General features: G+C 37.9%; 1 protein-coding gene across 1 annotated transcript in view; it reads left to right on the top strand.

The window, feature by feature from the left end:
* Window positions 1-10,814, top strand: part of ACSBG1 (acyl-CoA synthetase bubblegum family member 1) — a gene marked incomplete at both ends in the record, with an annotated part of 109,697 nt that extends 98,883 nt beyond the window's left edge. Inside the window, 3 exons of the mRNA XM_082005082.1 lie at window positions 3,820-3,967; window positions 4,063-4,258; window positions 10,793-10,814. Coding sequence (XP_081861208.1) covers window positions 3,820-3,967; window positions 4,063-4,258; window positions 10,793-10,814 — 366 coding nt within the window. The remainder of the gene's footprint in view (window positions 1-3,819; window positions 3,968-4,062; window positions 4,259-10,792) is intronic.
* Window positions 10,815-19,621: the final 8,807 nt, after the last annotated feature.

The following is a 19,621-nucleotide window of genomic DNA, read 5'->3' as shown; positions in this document are numbered from 1 at the left end:
GGATTCTTTTTTTAAACAATTAGTGCTTAAGGGAAAAGAGTCTAGGAAAGAACAGTATCATTTTCCCCTTTAGTCCCTTCCCCCATGGCTTTTCCTTTAAATATGATGGAACCCTAATCTGTGCTCTTTAGAGTAGAGGTAATGAAATTACAGAAAGGATGTGAAAAGTATCTGTGAAGGTAAGCTAATACTTTCCATTGTGTAAAACCACAGATATACTGCCTGAAGACACATAATATGAGAAAGTTAAAGGAAAGAAATCAATACGAGGAAAGATTTTATTTTTCATTTAGGTTTTAGAGATCTATTTGGCAAAGAGTTATTTAAGAAGTATGCTTAGGTCCATTTAATTCATTGTTAATTCATCTGTATTGTCAACATCTCTGGCATTCCAAATAGATAATTCATCTTATGCAACTGCAATATGCTTGTTCAGCGGGAGGTCACGCCTAGCATTTCTAATGCAGACAGTCCTGGGTTTGATATTCACTGCTGATAGGGGTACTTGCATCTGTGTACTCCCTGTTTGTTACCCAATGCTGCCTCTAGGATGTCAGTTTATAACTGTTATCATGGCACTTAGTTCTGATGAGGTTTGTGCCAAAGCAAGCAATGTGATATTTTAGAAATAAAAAAGATAATCTTTCTAACATGTGTTCTTGTCCACTCTGGTATTCAGCATTCTCTAATATTAAGCATTTAACAGAAACACTGATTTTTTTTTTTTACGTGCCTTTAGGAAGAAAGTGGGCCTTTTTCATGTATTTCATCCCAAATGAATCTTTATTTGGCTTATTAATAAACTGACAATATGAAACCATAAAATCAATTGTTTTCCACTGAGTGTCTGTATGTATATTCATAGCACAAACAGGCATATTTCCAAGCACTCAAGTTGGATACTTCAGCCTTAGCAGTACACACAGATGCACATCTGCTATACCTCTTCTACACATCATGCACATGATGTGAGTGATCATTATGTATCCTTTTACAATGACTTTCGGCCATCTGGCTAATTCTGGGTGTTTTTCATACTGAGACTCTTGAGAGATGTGACCCTGCTGCTTTTTTGAGGCTGTTGTCTTTTTATTTTCAGCAATCCCTCTTTTCTACTCTATTTAATTTCTTTTTTATTTTTATTTAGCCTGGTTTTGTCTTCCTCTGAATAGTGATCTCAGCCTTACACATTCAGCTCGGAGCACAGTGAGCTCATTAATTTCGTACCCTTGAAAATCTCTAGGCATTGCTCCCTATTGTGGACTTACTTCAGTCATCGCACCCTGCAGGAGAATTTGAATTTAGTATTGACTACTTTAATGGCCTGTAATTTGAGCCTATGGCTCTGTGGTCCGTACTTCACCTATCCATTAAAATGGTCTTATTTCTGGCAGTTATCTTAGCCAGAAAGCCTGGTGAGATCTTAGCATTTAGTAGTAAATTTTGAATCTTGATTGTCTTGGGCAATTACACTTCGAATGTCCATTTCTCAGATCTCGCCTATCCTCAGAAGATTGACACACACACTTAGATGGTTTGTCATTAAATGGATATTTGTCTTTTGGCAGACTCCAACTAATTTCTACCATGGAAGTAGTCCTAGACTGCAAACTGTAAGACCCAAAGACATCTCATTAGATGATGTACCCTGAGTGCTTTGTTACCGTTAAATAGAAACCTCCTAATAGAATCAGGTATGCTCTCTGAGGATGTGAATGGCCAGTATAGCTTCTGTGAAAAAGTATCTCCAAGTTCCAGCTGGGGTGGCCACTGAAATCTGTTATTAAATTTGCCAGGTGACATGGCTTGCCAAAGGTGTGGTATAGCCTTGATCGATCCACGCCTTGTTCCCAAATGTCTGACCACTTCTCTGTACCTGCATCCCAGAACTAGCCACTACAAAGGGTCATCCCGTAGTGTGAATCTACACGTTGACCAATCACCTGAAGAAAAAAGGAAGGCTGCTTTCCAGGAACTGTATGTTCTTTGAAATGTCCATGTGCACAGTCACACCTTAAGTTCCTCTTAGAGGAAGTAAGCTTTTGTATGTTATGCTTGTCTCTTCACAAGAGCCCTTATTAAAACTTTTTCATTACATTGTGTTATAGACTCAAATATCTCAAATGTTACCTCTGTGTGGGTGACAAATTTCATTATGCTTCCAAGTTCCCCTTGCGATTTCAGTTGAACATCTTTATCTTCAGCACTTGTTGTAAGCTGCTGCACACCATTTAACAGTTGAATTTCACCTCAGAGGCAGCTGCATATTAGTGGTAAGTAGCCCAATTCCTGCAAGGTACTTTATGTTCCTTTAAGATGAAGGGTACTACATAAATATAAAACGTCAATCTGTTCACATAACTCTGCGTTGTACATGCTGCTTGTAATTTTTTTTAGTCTCCACAGGTATGCAGAAAATGTGTTCTACAGATGCATATGCTCTGTGTGAATTATCAGGAAAGAATTAAAGTAAACTGTAAAGTAACACTTTCTGGTCATTCACCTGTCAAATATAGCTGTTTTATGAAATTTCATTTAAAACAATGGGTGGTTTGTGAATACCTGTTACCTAATTAAACATACAGAAAAAAAGAAATCAAATGGATATATGATTGAGCTCTCAGCTTTCATAATACTGCTTTGTTTAAAGTCAAATAAAATGCTGCATGTGTATTAAAAATAATGAACGTGATATGCCACCACCAAAGCTGTTTATAGGAGATCAATATGTGTCAAGACAATGAAGTGTCTTGCCTTCAGATAAGATCTGTAGAACAGCTTTAATGAGATGCTACTCACAGCCCAAATGATGTTTCTGTGTTTTATTCATATTCAGCTGAATTGATTCGCCCAGTTTTCTAGATACAGCGACAAATTCATGTTGGGTTTTTATAGCTGTGAGAAAGATGTTGTTTTGTTACAACAAAAACATTTGTTTCGGACTTCAGGTTACTAAAACAGCTTTTCTTATGTTTGCTTGTGTGTTTATGGTTTTAGAATATTGTCTTATTCAGAGTAGCCTTGACACCGGCTGAGTCGGTAGGATGCTAGAAAAGGATCTTAGGATCATCTCTTGTGGGGGTGAAATTTCATTTAAAACTCTGGAATCTGTAGTCAATTCAACCAGAGATTTTACATTGATGTGTATCGGAGTGAAAATGAAAGACTTTTCTGCAAGATTGTGCTGGGATGTGGCTACATCCTTGGGGAACAGACATGGTTTGGTTGATGGTTGATTGATGTTCCTCATCAATCGGGGTGGAGTGCAGATACTTACTTTTTAAGGTAGTTTCATAAGTAGTATTTGTTCCTCCAGCCTTCAGTCAGGTGCCACGAGAAGGCATAAAGACGCTGTTTGTTTCATTGGCTTTCCACCTTCATCTCTGTTTCCCTCCCCTTCTGTCATCCCCTCTTCATGGGCGCTAGCTTCCTAGTGTAGGAGCTGTAACCCTCCTGACCGTGCCAGCCTGCCACCCTGTCAGCAGCCTCTTACTGCAAACGATCTTCACGCTCTTAGTACCTTTACCCTAACATTTATAAAGCCTGTGTTTCACACAGGAGAAACGAGATGAGCACCATTTTAGAGAGCATAAGTAACAATGGAGCTGAGAAAATCTGGGCAAGAAGTGGTACTATGCAGCAGCACGTTCTGCTGACGCTTTCTGCTAAAGCGTACAAGTGTAAATTTTTAGGTGCATTTTAAGGAAAAATGGTGTCTTCAAAGAGCCCACCATGGAATTAAGTACTCATTAACGGGGAGTCTGCAGGGTTTTTGATCTTCCAAATACTAAAGAAAAAATATATATCTGTTTTTCACAGGAGAATCCCTTCAAGGAAAGGATTGTGGAATCTTTCTCAGAAGATGGAGAGGGTAGCCTCAGCTTCAATGATTTTGTGGATATGTTCTCTGTGCTCAGTGAAATGGCTCCCAGAGAGCTTAAAGCAATCTATGCCTTTAAGATCTATGGTACTGTACTGAGATAGTTTTGTATGCTTTTTTTTTTTTTTTAAGTAAATGAGTATGAGAGTGGTGATGTTTTCTTTGGTTCTTTTATTGTTTAGATTTTAACACAGATAACTTCATTTGTAAATCAGACTTGGAGAAAACCCTCAATAAGCTGACCCGAGAAGAGCTAACAGCAGAAGAAATCACTCTAGTTTGTGAGAAAGTGATAGAAGAAGCTGACATGGATGGTGATGGGAAACTAGGATTTGCAGATTTTGAAAACATGATTTCCAAAGCGCCGGACTTTCTCAGGTACTGCTTTAAAAAAACAGATCATTTCTTGCATATTTTCAGGTATTTTTGTAGGATGTCACTGTGTAGTGTATACCCTAACTCAGTTTACTTTTCTAGATCGTATTCCTGTTCCCTCCTAACTTGAAGAGCTCAATGACTTTTATCTCCTGCGGTTTTTTTTCCTGTTTGTTTGTGTGGTTTCTTCAGGAAAATATTTTGGTTTATTGTAAGCTCAAATTCATGTTGTTCCCAAGCCTATAGCAAGGGTCTATGCTGTCTGAACAGGAATGTGTGTATATTGTACATGTGTTATAAATACACACGGAAACACATTGATCTTTTGTGCCGAGAAGGTGAGAGCTAGAGGACATCACAATGGTACAATTCATGCTGGTAGCAGAAAATCAATTAAAATGATTAATTACTGCAGTCTTTCTTCGATTCACTGTTAATCAGTAATTTTTTTATCATTAATATTTTTTATTTTTGTTGCTGAGTTTCTTCCTAATAATCTGTAGGCAAAACACAGCTATCTTAAGACAGGTTTCTTTGCATGTTTCATATTTAAAGAGAACTTTTGAAAAGGCCTTTTTATTTATAGACAACAATAAAACATTCTCCATAAACTTATAGTTAAGGATGTTACTGAAGTAACACAAGGATAGACCTTCTTTAAGAAATTACAGTTAACCAGCCAGCAAAATAAGATATTCCCAGACTGGGAGGAGTCTATATTTGAATCTTAAATCCACTGGCAAAGTAGGCTGAAGCTAAAACCTACATCTAATTTCTCCCCAAATTTCAGTGGTCTGGGTTAACTATGCCTAATAGTAAATGCTTGATAACCTGAAAAAGATTTTTTTCCATCATCTTTGTTCATACACATTGTTGTTAAGTTGGTAGTGTTGCTGTTTGTCTGGTGGTAATTGATAATAACAGGTAAGTTCTAACATCTGGCAAAATGAATAATCTAACAATTGTCTGGAGTGCAAGCAGATGTACAGTATGGCTGTAAGATGTTTTGGGAATGTTAGAACCAGTTTCTGCAGACTTGTGTCTCCTGATAAGCTGGCTGATATCTGAAAAGAAGTTTAGTTTCAATTTTATTTGGGCAGTTAAGGCATGGAGACCGGTTTGTCTGTGTAGATTTTCTGACGTCTGGAAAGGTGCAGAATTATTTCTGCATCTTTCTATGAACTGGAACACTTAGAGACTCTTGTTTACACCGCTGCCTGTTTGCAGGAAATTGGCAGAAAGTTAAATCATCTTTCAGTCGCATGTTGTTGAACTCTGCCAAAGGACTCAGAAGTTACTGGGGAGGATTAACAAAAGTCGTGGTCAGACTGATTGAATAAATTGAATAAACTGTATTTTCACAGGAAATAAGGCTAAACATTAGAATAGAATTAAGATAGATCAAAATGTGGACTGATAATCTTAATGCTAATGGTGTTTAAGAACTTTTAAGTGTTCTGCAGAGCACAGAACAGTTTGTTTCTTTCATAAATGAAATTTCTGAGGAAAGACGCTATAACAAAATGATTTTACAGTAAAGCATGAGGACACAATTTCTGTGAACCCTAAGAAACATCAGCATCTTGAGAGGATATGCTACAAAGTTAATGTGAATATCTTTTATACGTTAGAAACATAACAGGCATTCCTTGACTAATCAAGTGTATCAATGGAAGCTCTTTTAGAACAAGATACATATCACCATTATGGGGAGGCTTAGCTGAGTAGGTAGTCTAATATTTTGTTTACATATAGTTCCAGCTTAAAAAAAGTTTTCTTTATGCTGTTACCCATATAGAAGCTTCTGGGGTCAGGTAGAGTTTCCTTTAATCAATCAAAAGGCTGTACTGTACCTACAAATCTGGTAGGGAACAGAGATCAAATGCGAAGAATTGAAGGCAGGTCTGAAGACTCAGCAGAAGCTGTAGGTTCAGATGTTTCCTGTGCCATGACTGACTTTACTGCTGTGTTGTGGAGGCTCGCAAACTGCTGACTGAGAATTCCAAGCTGAGGATGCTGTGCAATCCAGTAACTTCCTGAGAAAGTAGCAGCGGGGAATATTTGCCCCTGTAGCCATTAGAATGACTGTCATAATTATTGTTCTTTTCCAAGTTTGTGATATTTTGGGAAGCTGAGGAAATGGGTGGAAAGATCTGAGTGATGGGTATTCAACAGGGCAAGAAAAAAAGAGTAAAAAGAGGGATGGAGTGAAAAGTACAGAGCTTGTTTAAGATTAGACAAAGATAAAATAGGGAGGGATTGCTGACAATACCGCTAATCTCAAAGGACCAGGCTACCAAGTATTGGAAGACTGGTCATGCAGTTGCTCAGTTTAAACATATATACTTTCATCCGTGTCTGTGACATGGTGAGCTCAGGTTATCAAGATGTCTCCTTGATGTTCAAGATGGCAACATGTATATTTAAGGCAAATTTTTTCCATCCCTGGCTTCAAGGGAAATGGTAACTTCCCTCTCCTTTCATGGGTCAGAAGATTAGCTGGGTCACAGGATTCACCTCTGAAGTCCTCAGGCTTAAGAGCTCCTGAAGTGACGTGACCAAAAGAAGGGTTTCCTTCCACCTTCTGGCTGAAACACTGGTTTAGAGCCTCCGACTGTTAACTCAGCAACATGTTTTTTTAACCTCTGAAGCTATATTGCAAAATGAGGATGTAAATGGAAAAAGTCTCAGAGCTGAGAAGAGAATGTGTAGTTTCTCTGATTTGGTTTCTGTTTCAGGCAGAGATAACAGCTGCAGGAAAAGAAGGTGATGTGGTCATGAGGCCACTTTTATCCAAACCAATCTGTATGGAAGACTTGTTACCTGTTTACTGTTGTTCTTGCCTGTAAAGGTATTTTATTTTTTGAGGACATTCTTAGTCATATTTTTGCTGTATGCGCTGCGTCATAGATTGACCTATTTGTTAGTACTGAACTTCCTGATCTGAGCCACTTACTCTAATTTTTTTTAAATACTGGGTAAATGTTGCTTTCTAAAGGGAGACAGTGATTTGACTTCTGGGATGGGGTCCATTGAATTTTGATGCCACAATAGGTATATCAAGGTCTGACTGGGGACTGAAACTAAACCAGTGCTCTCTGATAGTAGCCAGTGCGTGCTAGCGTGTGATGGAATGTGTGACATGGGACAACAGTGCAATTCCTGTAGCTCATCTCTCACCACAAAAACCCTAGTTCCTATTCATTGAGTTCAATTGTACCATAAGAGTCTTGGACACATTACCTATTAATTTAATGAAACAGCGTTTTCTTTTATCTTTCTAATCTTCTCTCCAGCTTGATTCATGGCCTCTCATTTTCCTCTCTTCTGTGTCTCCAGCTGTAATGGTCCTCTAAAGTGATAACCATAGGCTGTGTGCAGCTGAACTGAAGACAGGGCTGTGCAGTTTCACCATGTAATATAATACAGAACATGCAGAGCACAGGAGGTGTCTTTTAATAGTGGATCAACAACCCTATATGCCAGTGGCAAACTTATGCCTGAACTATCTTCTTAGTATTGTAAAAAGATAGGAAAACGTGTTTTCATCTAAATAACATTGTCCCTTTTGAAATCTTCAGCAGGCGCATGGAAGAAGTACCAACCTGTCAATGTCCAGAGACAGTAATTTGGTTTTGCACATCTCTACTTTTTGTGCCCAATTGAATGCATTCCAGACTTTAAAGTTAAGGAAGCCTTGAGTGTCTATTGATTTATGCTTTCAGCTGCTCAGCAGCTGTGAAAATTAAACACCTAGGAACCAAAGCAATAGCCACTTTTGAAAATGATTGCCAGTGAGCAATTGGAGATGCTGGGTAACTGCCGTTTTCAGACACTTTGCTGGAAAGCTATGGGCAGTCAATAATTTTGAACATCCGATCCTAGAATACCATACCGGCATCTGGTGTGCGATACTTTTGAAAATACTGACTAACATACCAGACCCCAGATTATTTTTATCCGTACTAAAAGATTTCTTATTCTGTTCTTTGCCTTTTCCCCCCCACCAAAAGCCACTTCACATTGTAAGAGTAGGAAACTTAGGATGCAAGGCAGTTAGGTTTTATCACTGGCTCTGCCACTGCTTGAGGAAGTGATCCCTGCTGAACTATAGCTCATTTTGTTCTCTCTGCTCTGGTTACATGGGATCAGTGCTTACCTGACTTCTGGCAAACATTGAGAACTTACATGAATTATGCAACTGTAAAATCTCATCATCATTAAAATGAGTTATGAAATTGCTGAGGGGGAATACCTTCTTTACCCTGTTTGTGGAAAACCTTTGAAGGCCAGATTCCTGTAACAATGTACACTCTGTTTTTGGAGCACTTTTTTCACACAACTCAGTACGTTGGGGGTTTTTAAGCTGTCATACTATCATGCATACTTAATGTATACAGCAGGCATTGATTTTGGCACCATGATCCAGTCGTTGACCTGGTATGAGCTAAATTTCATCCACTGTACGTTGACTGATTTTTTTTTTTTTCCTTATCTCATCACTCATTTCACAAAGCTTTACTTAATGACCCTGTGTAGGTTTAATCTCGTACAGACAGCCTTTGCAAGCTTTGTACTGCTGTCAAGCAAATGAAGATGCAGTGAAGTCTGTTGCTTGATTTGCACTGCTGTGGTTGAGGAATTTTTTTAAGACTAGAAGAAAACACTGCTAATCGTTGACCAGGGAAGAAGATATATGCATTTTTGGCTGCTATCCCGGAAGCTTGAGTAAGCTGTAAATGATAATGACAGTTGCTAGTTCAGAAAATTTGATCCCAGTAGGCTTATTTCACTCAAAATTGCTATCATTAAGAAGCTACTTGTAGTTTAATGGAAGTATTAGCAGTCTGAACTGGCACTAGCTAAGTGTTCTGTTCTACAAGACTGGTTATGTTTTCCACAGGAAATTGTTTTATAAATCATCCTGGAAGTTTAAGCTTATTTGAATGCCTGAGGATGAAACATACTATAGCAATTTGAAATGGAGTTTGAGAAGAATATGGCATTAATGACACCTGGGAGCTGACAGAACTAGACAGAGAAACAGCAGATTAAACAAAAAGATGTCATTGGAAATGCAGTATTTCTGAAACCTTTGTGGGCCTTCACCCATACAACAGTTGCTGTCCTGACTCCCATCGTACCTAAAGCTGAAGCTAAGAAGCTCTTACAGGAAATGTACATCTCATAAGACCTGTCCCAACATGCAGCTTATCTAGTTCTTAAGGACTAAAATCAGAGCTAGTGACAAATTGGCAAGAGATGCTTAGCAAGAAAACAGTGGAAGGGAATAATTTTTGTTGGAATTTTTCACAGAATATTTCAGTTGCTTCTTAGTAAACAGCTTAATCTCTAAATGCCAAAATGACACTCTGATAGAAATACAGAAAATTTGCAATAAATAGATCTCCAGTGAAGTGGATTTGGATGGATTTTTTAAAGGAGTCGTGCCTAAAATATTTTCCCATATGCTGTGGATTTTTTAGTTCCTAGGTGTTGCCTATGTGGGGCTTAAATTTTCAAGTGTTTGGATGATTTGGGGCTCTAGACATTTCTTGAGTTGTGAAGATGATGCTTATAATTCTTTTTGTCTAAAACCTTAGTGCTGGTAAGTTCTTTGCATCGCTATGCTTTCTTTCACAATGCTTAGGCTAATATGCCAGACTGCTATACAACGTACCTTCCAGTGTCACCCAGCCTGAATTAATTCCGAGATAGGAAGTCCCTAGGGACCACTGTGAACATAAAATTTTATCTGCTCCAAATACATACCCAGAGCTTCCTGCAGTGATTTCCTCATTCCAGTCAAATAGCTGTGATTAAGTTAGAGCATTCTTTTCGTAAAACAAAATCCAAAACCTGTACCTTCAGAACTCTTTAGCCTCTCAAATACTCCAAACATTTAAAAGTTTTCTTTTGGTGTAGGCACCAAAATTCTAGTATTTACATATAAAGATACATAATAATCCCTTCTAATTTCAGTCAAGGAACAAACATAAGGTTTATACTGTCGTGATACTGAGCAGATATTACTTCCTAGAGAAAGTGAGCTTTCGGCATGCCCTCTTTAAATTATCTTTTACTGTCCTGCTAAGATGCTCAAGACTTCTGAAAACTGATGCCATTAGTAAGGCATGCTGCTTGCCTGTATCGTAGTGCAAATAGAAAGAAGATAACAATCAGGATCTCTCGGTCCTAGCAAGAGAAACAACGAATTTATCTGCCTAATTCTACTTGTTTAGAAACCCAAATGCTGTGCCATAGCAAAAGTGCAATTGGGAAACATTTAGCTCTGCTGTATCTCCAGATAAACAGGTCAGCTTATACTTGATTTAATGCTGAGTAAGTGTGAGCTTGGCCCCCTGAGCTAACATTTTCAGAAGACAGAAATTTCTTCCAGAATGTTTAAATCTTCCTGAGAGCATGAGAGAAGATTCAGATTAATTACACAGCACCTTCCTTTTTGTACTCTAAGGAAAATATTGTGCATAATGCCAAACGTGTTTATATCTCTTAATCTTTTTCTTTCCTTTGCAGTACTTTCCACATAAGAATCTGAAGATGTTTCTGTGAGCCAGTGTTATCAGAAAAGACTTGTCAGTCCAGCCTTTCTGAATCTCAGGCACTTTGGGGGCTTTTGTCCTCTAATTATGGCTTCTTAGAACTCAGCAGAAAGTACTGAAATCATTCTGGTCCACAAAGAGACAGAAGCATTATGTGATCTACAAGATATTTGGAACAGCCACGTTTTTATCTTCACTGCTGGCCAAGCACTCTGGCAAAGATGGTTGGTTGTTGGCTTGTGGGTTTTCTTTTTTTTTTTTTCTTTCTTTTTTTTTTAAACAGGCAGAATCAGAATATTATTAAAGGTATTTCCACATAGTTTTTATATTTATGAATATTTAATATTGCTCTTAAAAGCGCAAAAAAAAAGAAAAGAAGATTGACAGGAAGATTAGCTTTGGTGACTTTTCTAAGAGTATTTGAAAGAAAGCACAGGCCTTAAATAATGAGATGCCTCTATCACTGTGTTGTACAGCTGGGGATCTTGCATGGAAATTATCTTGGGTGAAAGAACTGCAGTCAAGATCAAGCTCCCAGTGTTGAAGACAACCACATCCCAGGTTTGCCTTTCAGTGATTGAAATGGCAGTTGCTGGGTTTGGTGCTTACCTTCAACCGATATTTTACAGATTGTTATGTCCTTATGAAACTTGAAATATTTGCCTTTTGTATATGATAACTGCATACATGATTAATTTCTTCCCAAGATAAATGTTAAAACTGTGCCCTTATTCTCAAAGGGGGTCTTGCATTTTACTCATTCTATGGGCTGATAATGTTGAATGGAAGAATATGATAATCTGTAACTCATTAAGAAGTTAAAGAAGCACAGAACTACTACTGAGGACATGAGAAGACATTTTCTTTCTAAACCAGCTATGCAATCTTTCCCATAAAATGCATGAATGCAGCTCTCTATTTCTCTTCCCTCTCCAGCTGGAAATCAGCTAGATTTTTTTTTTTTTTTTAATTCCAGTATTGTTTAGGTACTGGGGCCTGAAGACAATCATATATGTATTACTGTTCTAACAGTCAATAGAAGGGCTCTGTCACTTACATGGCTTCTGTATCAAAGTCATCACAATTAAAACTTTTGACGCATTCTGTCGTGCTTTGAGAATTTTTGGGCTAAGCACATACTAAGTTCCTTTCTGGTCATTTTTCCAATTACTGTAAAGTTAAATCTTTCAAAAGATTAAATGTGTTATTCTTGTTGAAGAAGTTGTTAAAGTAGAGAAATTAATCTTTTTACAGTTTCTGTAGGGATGATGTTGCTTACCTACCTCGGAACCTCTTACATATGGTGAGCTTGCAGCGTAGCTTGCTGTTCAAATTTACACAGTATGCATCAAGAAGAAATATTTATCAAGCAGCATGGTTGTACATGAAAAGTGTCAATGGAAATTTTGGATATTCAAGGTATACAGGACAGACTTGCTTAAGATAGCATAGTGAAAATTAAACTTGTAGGTTAGTAACAACATTCCTCTTTAAAATGTTTTCTAGAGTGATCATATTCAGTGATGTTTATAGCATTTTAATACTTCCTCCTGGTTTCTGTTTAGATAAAGGAACTAGAGGCTGAATTCCCTTTGATTTATTTACCCAAGTTAAAGTTAGCATAAATTAATCCTGATACTTGGTTCTGATTGAGTAAGAGACTCAAGCTTCAATCTTTTTCATTTTGAGCAGATTAAATTAGATGTATTTGTTGATTCAAACAATTTGCAAGACCCTGGCATTAAGACAGATTTTGTTAAAATTACTTCCTATTCATTGAAATGTCAACCTGGCAGGTTTTTATTTCTTTCAAGACAGACATTTAATCTTGAAGTGAGATGTGGCGTTTTTTTTTTTTCTGTCATGATTAATATGTATTGTAAAATATCAGGTTGCAAGATTCTGGATCAGATTATTCAGACAAAAAGGATCTGGTGCTGATGACCTAGGTCAGTTCCCTTTGATGTAAGTGTTCTTCTATGTTTTAAAATTTCTATTAGCTAAAATCCTTTCCTTTCTGACAGTGTGTCATTCCCTGATGATCTTAAGGGTTTTTTCCAACCTAAATGAGTCTATGATTCTATGATTCCACATTTAGATCATCCTCCCCACTTAAAGAAAGCCCTCAGTTGCCTTGGAATGTGCTCAGTGTGTTGTTTCCCTATGTTCTCCCCAACCTGAATGTCACAAAGCAGTTGAAGAGACACTTGGGCTTGCAGTCAGATGTTTAACCCTGGAGTCCTCCATGTGAGCTGAGAAACAAAGCAAAAAAGAAACCAGGAGTATCCTGTGAAGGAGTATTCCTGTCCACAGTTAAAGGAGAATTCTTGCAGGGTATTGCAGTTACAAATGTATGCAGTTGTCCTAACTCCCTTGATTTCTTTGACTTATCTTCATCTCCTGTAATAAAAACGCGAGCAACATAGTATGTTCCCAGAGTTTGAAAGAGATAGGTACTTTAAATGCTTCTGGAGCAAAATAATCCTACCTAATAGTAGGTAAGTTGTTATACCACCTGATAGCAAAGGTAAGAGGTAGATTTCTAAAGAAGCTTTGTATTTGCAGTTTCTTGGCTGTCTGTAGCTGGATGTCTTACCACTGAAACCTTTGTTATAGCAAGAGTGTTGAGTGAATAGGAGTGCAGCATGATGCACTGCAAATTTAAATGATGTTATGAGGTGAAAAAAAAGCTGTATTTCTGCAATAGCATTATTGTCACACTTACAAATTCATTAGCAAGTGTTTCTTCAACCAGGCTCGCTTATTCAAAAGGAGCTATCAGGCAATTTAGAAAGAAGCTGAAGCAGTGAAAGAGATTGAGATTTAAAACAATTTTGGATTTGGCCTTAAAAGCAATAGGGACGTACATTTCATATAGGAAAAAAGGTTTTAAATATGAATGGGCATTGCTGTATTTGCCTTCAGAATGGACAAAGAAAAAGAAAAACTATTAAAATAGTGACATGTGCATGTTGTCTCTAGTTTACATACACTCAAAGCATCTTAAGGACAAAAAGCAGCTAGTGGAAGTGACTAAGAGTGTCAAAAAGCAAGTAATAACTGAGTTACTTACTGACACACTTTAGTTTGTCATTGTTTTCAAGGAATATCGTAAGCCAAGATTTATAATAACAGTCTCAAGGCCAAAGTCTGATCTTCATCTTTCCATATGAATCTTCAGTAACTCTGCTGGCTTCAGCAGAACGAACTCATATGTCTGTAATTGGATCTGTGTTGAGGAAAGCAGTTGGGTTTTTGCTGCAGTTCTTTGTGCTCTCTCATGCACTTTTAACGTAATCTTAAAATGCTGAATGTTCTTTTGTTAGTTGTTAACCACAGGCACCTCTTTGTCAACAGACTCAGTGTTGGAATCTTTTGCAATTTCTCGCAATTGCATAGAAACAGTCTCCTTCCTTTCCCCCTCAGGGCTGGTTTTTGCCTCCTTGTACATGTTAGAGGCGCTTCTGACGCAACATCACAAGGTGGCACCATAACATCGTAGCAGGTCATGACTTCATTTCCCTGCTTAAATTTCCTTGAAACGTAGGATACTATACAGATGCGGGGGGGGGCAGGAAAAAAAAAAAATTAAGACTCTGGTTAATTATTGATTTTAAAACTGTAGATAATTACACAGGACGTTTCATATTTGATAAAATTAATGAAGTTAAATCTTATGAGGGGCAAAACTGAATACTTTTGAAACGGGTACATGAAAACTTAATAATTTTATAATTTGTGTATAGGAGAATTTTTTCTTGATACATGCTAATTGGATTGTGGCCCAGTATAATGATGATACTCCTTTACAGTATTTTCAACTCTGTCTCAAATGCAGATATTGTAATTTTCCATACAATTACTCATTTCCTTTTGTGTGACGTTGGTCTCATATCTGATATTGATCAGAATAATGGGTTAATTATTTCCCCTTTCATAAGTTAACGTCCTTTTACTTCCATCTGTTCTGTTTTGCTGTCTTTCAGTATCATTGGATATTTTTTCATTTTTTTCATTACGAAATAGGCGCACCTCATGGTTTTTTGTTTGTAAAAATTATTATTTCATACCATCTGTCATGTGTTCTGTGGAAATATGGTGGCCCTAGCTGTTGCAGGTAATAGCAAACTGTTGATTTATAGAAAGTTTTCTGTATTTTCTGTCTTATCCTTTATAAGTTACACTGGCTTGTTTGCCATAGAACAGTGATGAACACTAAGTTGAAGTCTTTGTAGGTTATCTGTGATATTTTTATCTTTTTCTTGGCATGAGGAAACACAACAGCGGAGTAATTCAACTTATTTTAGATGTGCATTATCTGATGCATTGAAGTTTATCTCCCATAATGTTTTCTGTTAACAAGTCTTATATTTGCTGTGAAACATCTCTGTCTCAGATGACCCATGTATTTAGTTGTCAGTGGGACTTAGGCGTATCTCTCATTCAGCATATAGCAAATGTACTGTTCTGAGTAGAAGTGTTTCTTTGAATTAAGGTCAAACTGAGGTAAGGCACCATATATAACATAATTTCTCTTCTTCCAGAGATGGACTCTGTCCCAGTGTTTGTTGTTTTTTTAATGAAAACAGCATTTTAATAAAAATTGGGTTTTATTTTTAATTAATTTAAAATTAAATCAATTAGTTTAATTTTAATAAACATGTTTTTATTAAAATCCCTGAAAATGGACGTGTATGTTAAAACTTTAAAAAATAGGCATTTTGTTGCAGAAACCATAAAGCCTCATATTCTAGAGACCTGAATAGATTCAAGTTATATTCTGAAATAACAGAAGTTAGCTAAAGTAATAAAGTAAGCTAGAGACAGAGGCTTTGGTAACAATGTGTTTGTGGAATGGGAAATATTACACTTGTCAGCTCAGGATCCATAATCAATCAATTTGGGCTGAAATAACAGAAGGATTAAAAAGACCTTCTACTGTTATTGCCCACTACACCTCAGCTGGGACAGGCAGCAGGATAAAATTAGAGGAGGAAGACATGAAAGATAATGATAATTGTTTGTGTCCTTGGAAAGATGTGTGTCTGAGACAGAAGCGAAGGACGTAGCGAGCAGATGTTCTGCTCTTCTCTCTGTATCGTTTTGCAGTTACGGGTATCTTGTAGAGATGTTAATGACACTGAGTGACTATCACGTTCTCTTTGGTGGGGAAAAGGAAGAGACTGTTCTTGGTAGAATTAAAAGGGCATCAGCATTACAGATGAAAGTGCCTTTATTTAACTGGAAGGTCTGCCATTCTTGTCTGTAAAAGACCTTTTACGGTCTGAACTCCAAATGAAATTCCCTACTGCCCTTTTGTTTTGACTGCCTCCCATTGGCAAGACCAACGACGAGCCAAGCGCGTCAGCCTCGTGTGCTTTACTGTTGCAACGTGGATTACTCGTTCCCTGTGTTCTTTCTCAGTTAAGATTAGCCGAGATCCAAATATTTTTATACCTAATCCACGGCTCTTGTGATATCCATTTTGCACATGCATGACTAATCTGGCGTGCGTGCTGTTGAGTGCATGGCCCTGCAGCCCAAACCCCGATTTGTACACCTCTCCAGTTCCGTTGAGGCTCTCTGTGTCTGACAATGTAGGCCAAAGTGTTTTATCCCTGCTAACGAGGGCTACGGGCACCAGTCCAGCCTCCTCCTCCTTTACTGTAACTTTTCTCAGGTGAAATGAGTGGATGGGGCAGCCTGCCAGGAGCCAGGCAACTCATTGCTGCGGGCCATTCAGCACAGAGCTTGCTCTCCGTTCTGCGTGCTGACAAGCTATATGAAACGGTACCTGGCCGTTGAAGGGGTGATAGTTGAAGACTTTGGTCTGGTCCCTCCTGTAAAGCTCTGTGGGAAAGCAGGTACAAGGTATTTCCGTTTCCTCGATGGAAACAGAGCTCCGTTCAGTCTGAGAGAGCATTTATCTGCCCAGTTCCTGCGGTGGAAGTCGGATCCAGCTTTTTAATAGGCCTTTCGTGCCCCGCGGTTACGGGCTACTCCTCTCAGCACTCCGCAGGCGGTACTGACGGTGACTCATACTGATCATTACTAATCTGTTTGTAGCGATCGAATATTCAGGATTACTTCAGTGGCGCTTAGAAATAAATTGATATTCACCAGATTTTTTTCCCCTCCCCTAAGAAGAAATGATCTTCTACTTAAGAATCTGTTCAATTTTTGCCTTTATGGCCTAGTAGACCCTGAGAGGAAAAAGAATACTGGGATTTCAACCAAAATCGTCTTTTTGGTTTTCAGAAAATGGTCATGCAATTTTTTTTGTGCAGATACAAGATTCCGCATACAAAAAAACATCGTAGGTTCAGAGATAATTCCCTGCAGGAGTAACTTGAAACTGAAAGACTGTATTTGCTCTGCCTAAACAAAGGGGTTAATTAATGTGTGCATTCACAAAATAAATTAAATTCCAAAAAATTCATTGAGGCTTTTCATATGTTTAAAAGTTTTAATCTCTTTTTATGGTGATTTTAGTGACTGTTGTTCTTCTAATGATAAAACCAATATGATAAGGAAATATAGATAAATTCCCTATTGTAATTTCACACATCCTATTAACGACAGTAGCACTAGAACTTGCAGTTTCACAAGTCACTCTTACTACACATCTTTAATATTTGGCTTTCTGCAGAATTTGCTGGCAAATGATCCTGATGGAATGACTTAATCCCACGTGACTCATTCTCTATATTTTTCCATTTCCAGTTATCTCCTGTAGCTGAAAAAGCAGAAGGAATAACTGGTGTCCAGAGAAGCTTGTGTATTTTGAGGTCTTTTCCTTCCAAGAAATTCACAAAATTAAACACTGGATTATTAATGCAGTAAGTCCAGCCTGATTTGCTTAGAGGAGTTTTTTTTTCTCACTGTGATAATTCTGTAGTGGCCAGATCTCCTTGAGGGCCTTATCTCAACGACAGGAAGGCTCCTACTCACTTCAGTAGGCAGGCTTCAGATTAGGTCCTTAAGTAATATTTTGATTTGTTCAAATGTGGAATGCATAAACAACACATCAAAGACTGCAGATGATAAATAATTCTATTTCTGAAGAAATACTAATAAGTAGGCACTGTCAGAGATGGAAAACAGATTTACTGCAAGTATTTTTATTGTCTCATTACAATGAGACAATATGCAAAATGAAAGAAAATATTCTAGCTTCATATGACAGATAAGGGGAATGTTAGGTAATAGTGGCCAGGAGAACAAAAAGAAACCTCTGTAACAAACTAATCCACAAACATTCTCCAAGTTGATGATATTTTTAATGGATTTGAAAAATTGTTAAAGTTCACAAGTCAGGCTGTATCTGGGTAATGCCAAAGCTGAATCGTCCGTGACTCAGATTCCACCCTGCAGACAGGGATTTTCAAGTTCAGCTGGAGTCTAAATGGTACTCGGCAATTTCTAATCAAGTTCCCTTTGACACGTGGCACCTTGGTGGGGAGAAAAAAAAAGTCAAAGCAAATCTTGTGAGCAATAAGATGTAGATGTAGAATAAAAAGTGAGAAGGGAAGAATTTCCGAGCAGCTTGTGAAACTAAGCTTCACTCATGCCATGTTCTGCAGGGCCACTGTACTAGGTATTTCAAATTTAATGTGTTTCATTTATGACCAGTTCAGCCTTAATTGTGTTCCTTCTGGAGAAGAAGTTACCTTTTGTTGGGAAATTCTCCTCTAATTCTTTGTAGAACTATGAATTCAAGCATATGATTTTAATAGGTTGTGAAGTGAATTTTTGAATCATCGTCTTTCTCAAAACCTCTGGACTGCAGGCCACAGGTCTTCCTTCTGACCTGCATTCATATATGCAGCCCCTAAACAGGCAGAAATCACAGAGCACAGGGAGAGGAACCTTTTCCATCGTACGGTGAACTGACGGCAGTAGCGTGCCTGTCTGAGGCAAGTGAAGGCCAGGCAGAAGGGGCACTTTGTGGTAACACAGAATGGGTATGTTTGTGCATCTTTGAACAGCCTTCATCCACTCCCTTTATCAAAAATGAAGTGGATTCATATCTCAATAAAGGTATAGGTTTTTATATATCGTCACCTTCCTCTTTAAGTGTGCAGTTAGCTAAATCAGGCCAGATTAAATTGCTGTTTTCAGGCACATACCAGACCATCTAGTTCTTTGAACTGAGGACTCGGTACCATACTACTTATGCTAAACAGCACCATTATCTCTAGCATGTCCCTTTGATTTTGGTGAGTTTATTATTTGGTCAGTTTATTAAAACATGAATAGTTAACCTGAGACTACCGAAAAAAATGCAAAAAGTCTTCCTTAGCCATTTCATTTGTGCCTTACACATTTTGTTTGAATGTTCTTGCTCTATTGATCTAAACAAAGAATATTTGAGGTCTCATAAAGGGCACAGGCATCCAAGATTGCACTGTATTGTTATTTCCTGTAAAACTGTAGTGAACTCAGCTAACATTCCCTCTCATTTGCTTGCTTGGAATGAGTACATTTTGTACACAAAGAGGCTGGCAGGCTTACCACTAAATACCAGTGCCTTCGACATTATGAGTAAGCATTTGATAAAACAAATTTTGGTAAAGCCAGAGTAAATAATTTCAACAGTATCTTCATACTTCAACCAAACTCCCCCTGTGAAGAAACTTGAGATTTATTATGTCCCTTTGAAAATGTCAATGTATCATTTGAAGGTTTACTTGGGAATCTCTCTCGTGTATTATATGCTAGTTGGAGGACTAATGCAGTGCAGTAGGTTTGGCTTCAGGTCTCTCACATTTGCCAGGAAGTTTGGGGCTTATTCTGATCACAC

The sequence above is a fragment of the Phaethon aethereus genome (assembly GCF_964289735.1).
Source record: "Phaethon aethereus genome assembly, chromosome: 12".
In the NCBI taxonomy this organism is placed as follows: Eukaryota; Metazoa; Chordata; class Aves; order Phaethontiformes; family Phaethontidae; genus Phaethon; species Phaethon aethereus.
The sequence above is the reverse complement of the archived record's forward strand: the minus strand, read 5'-3'. Positions and strand labels throughout refer to the sequence as shown.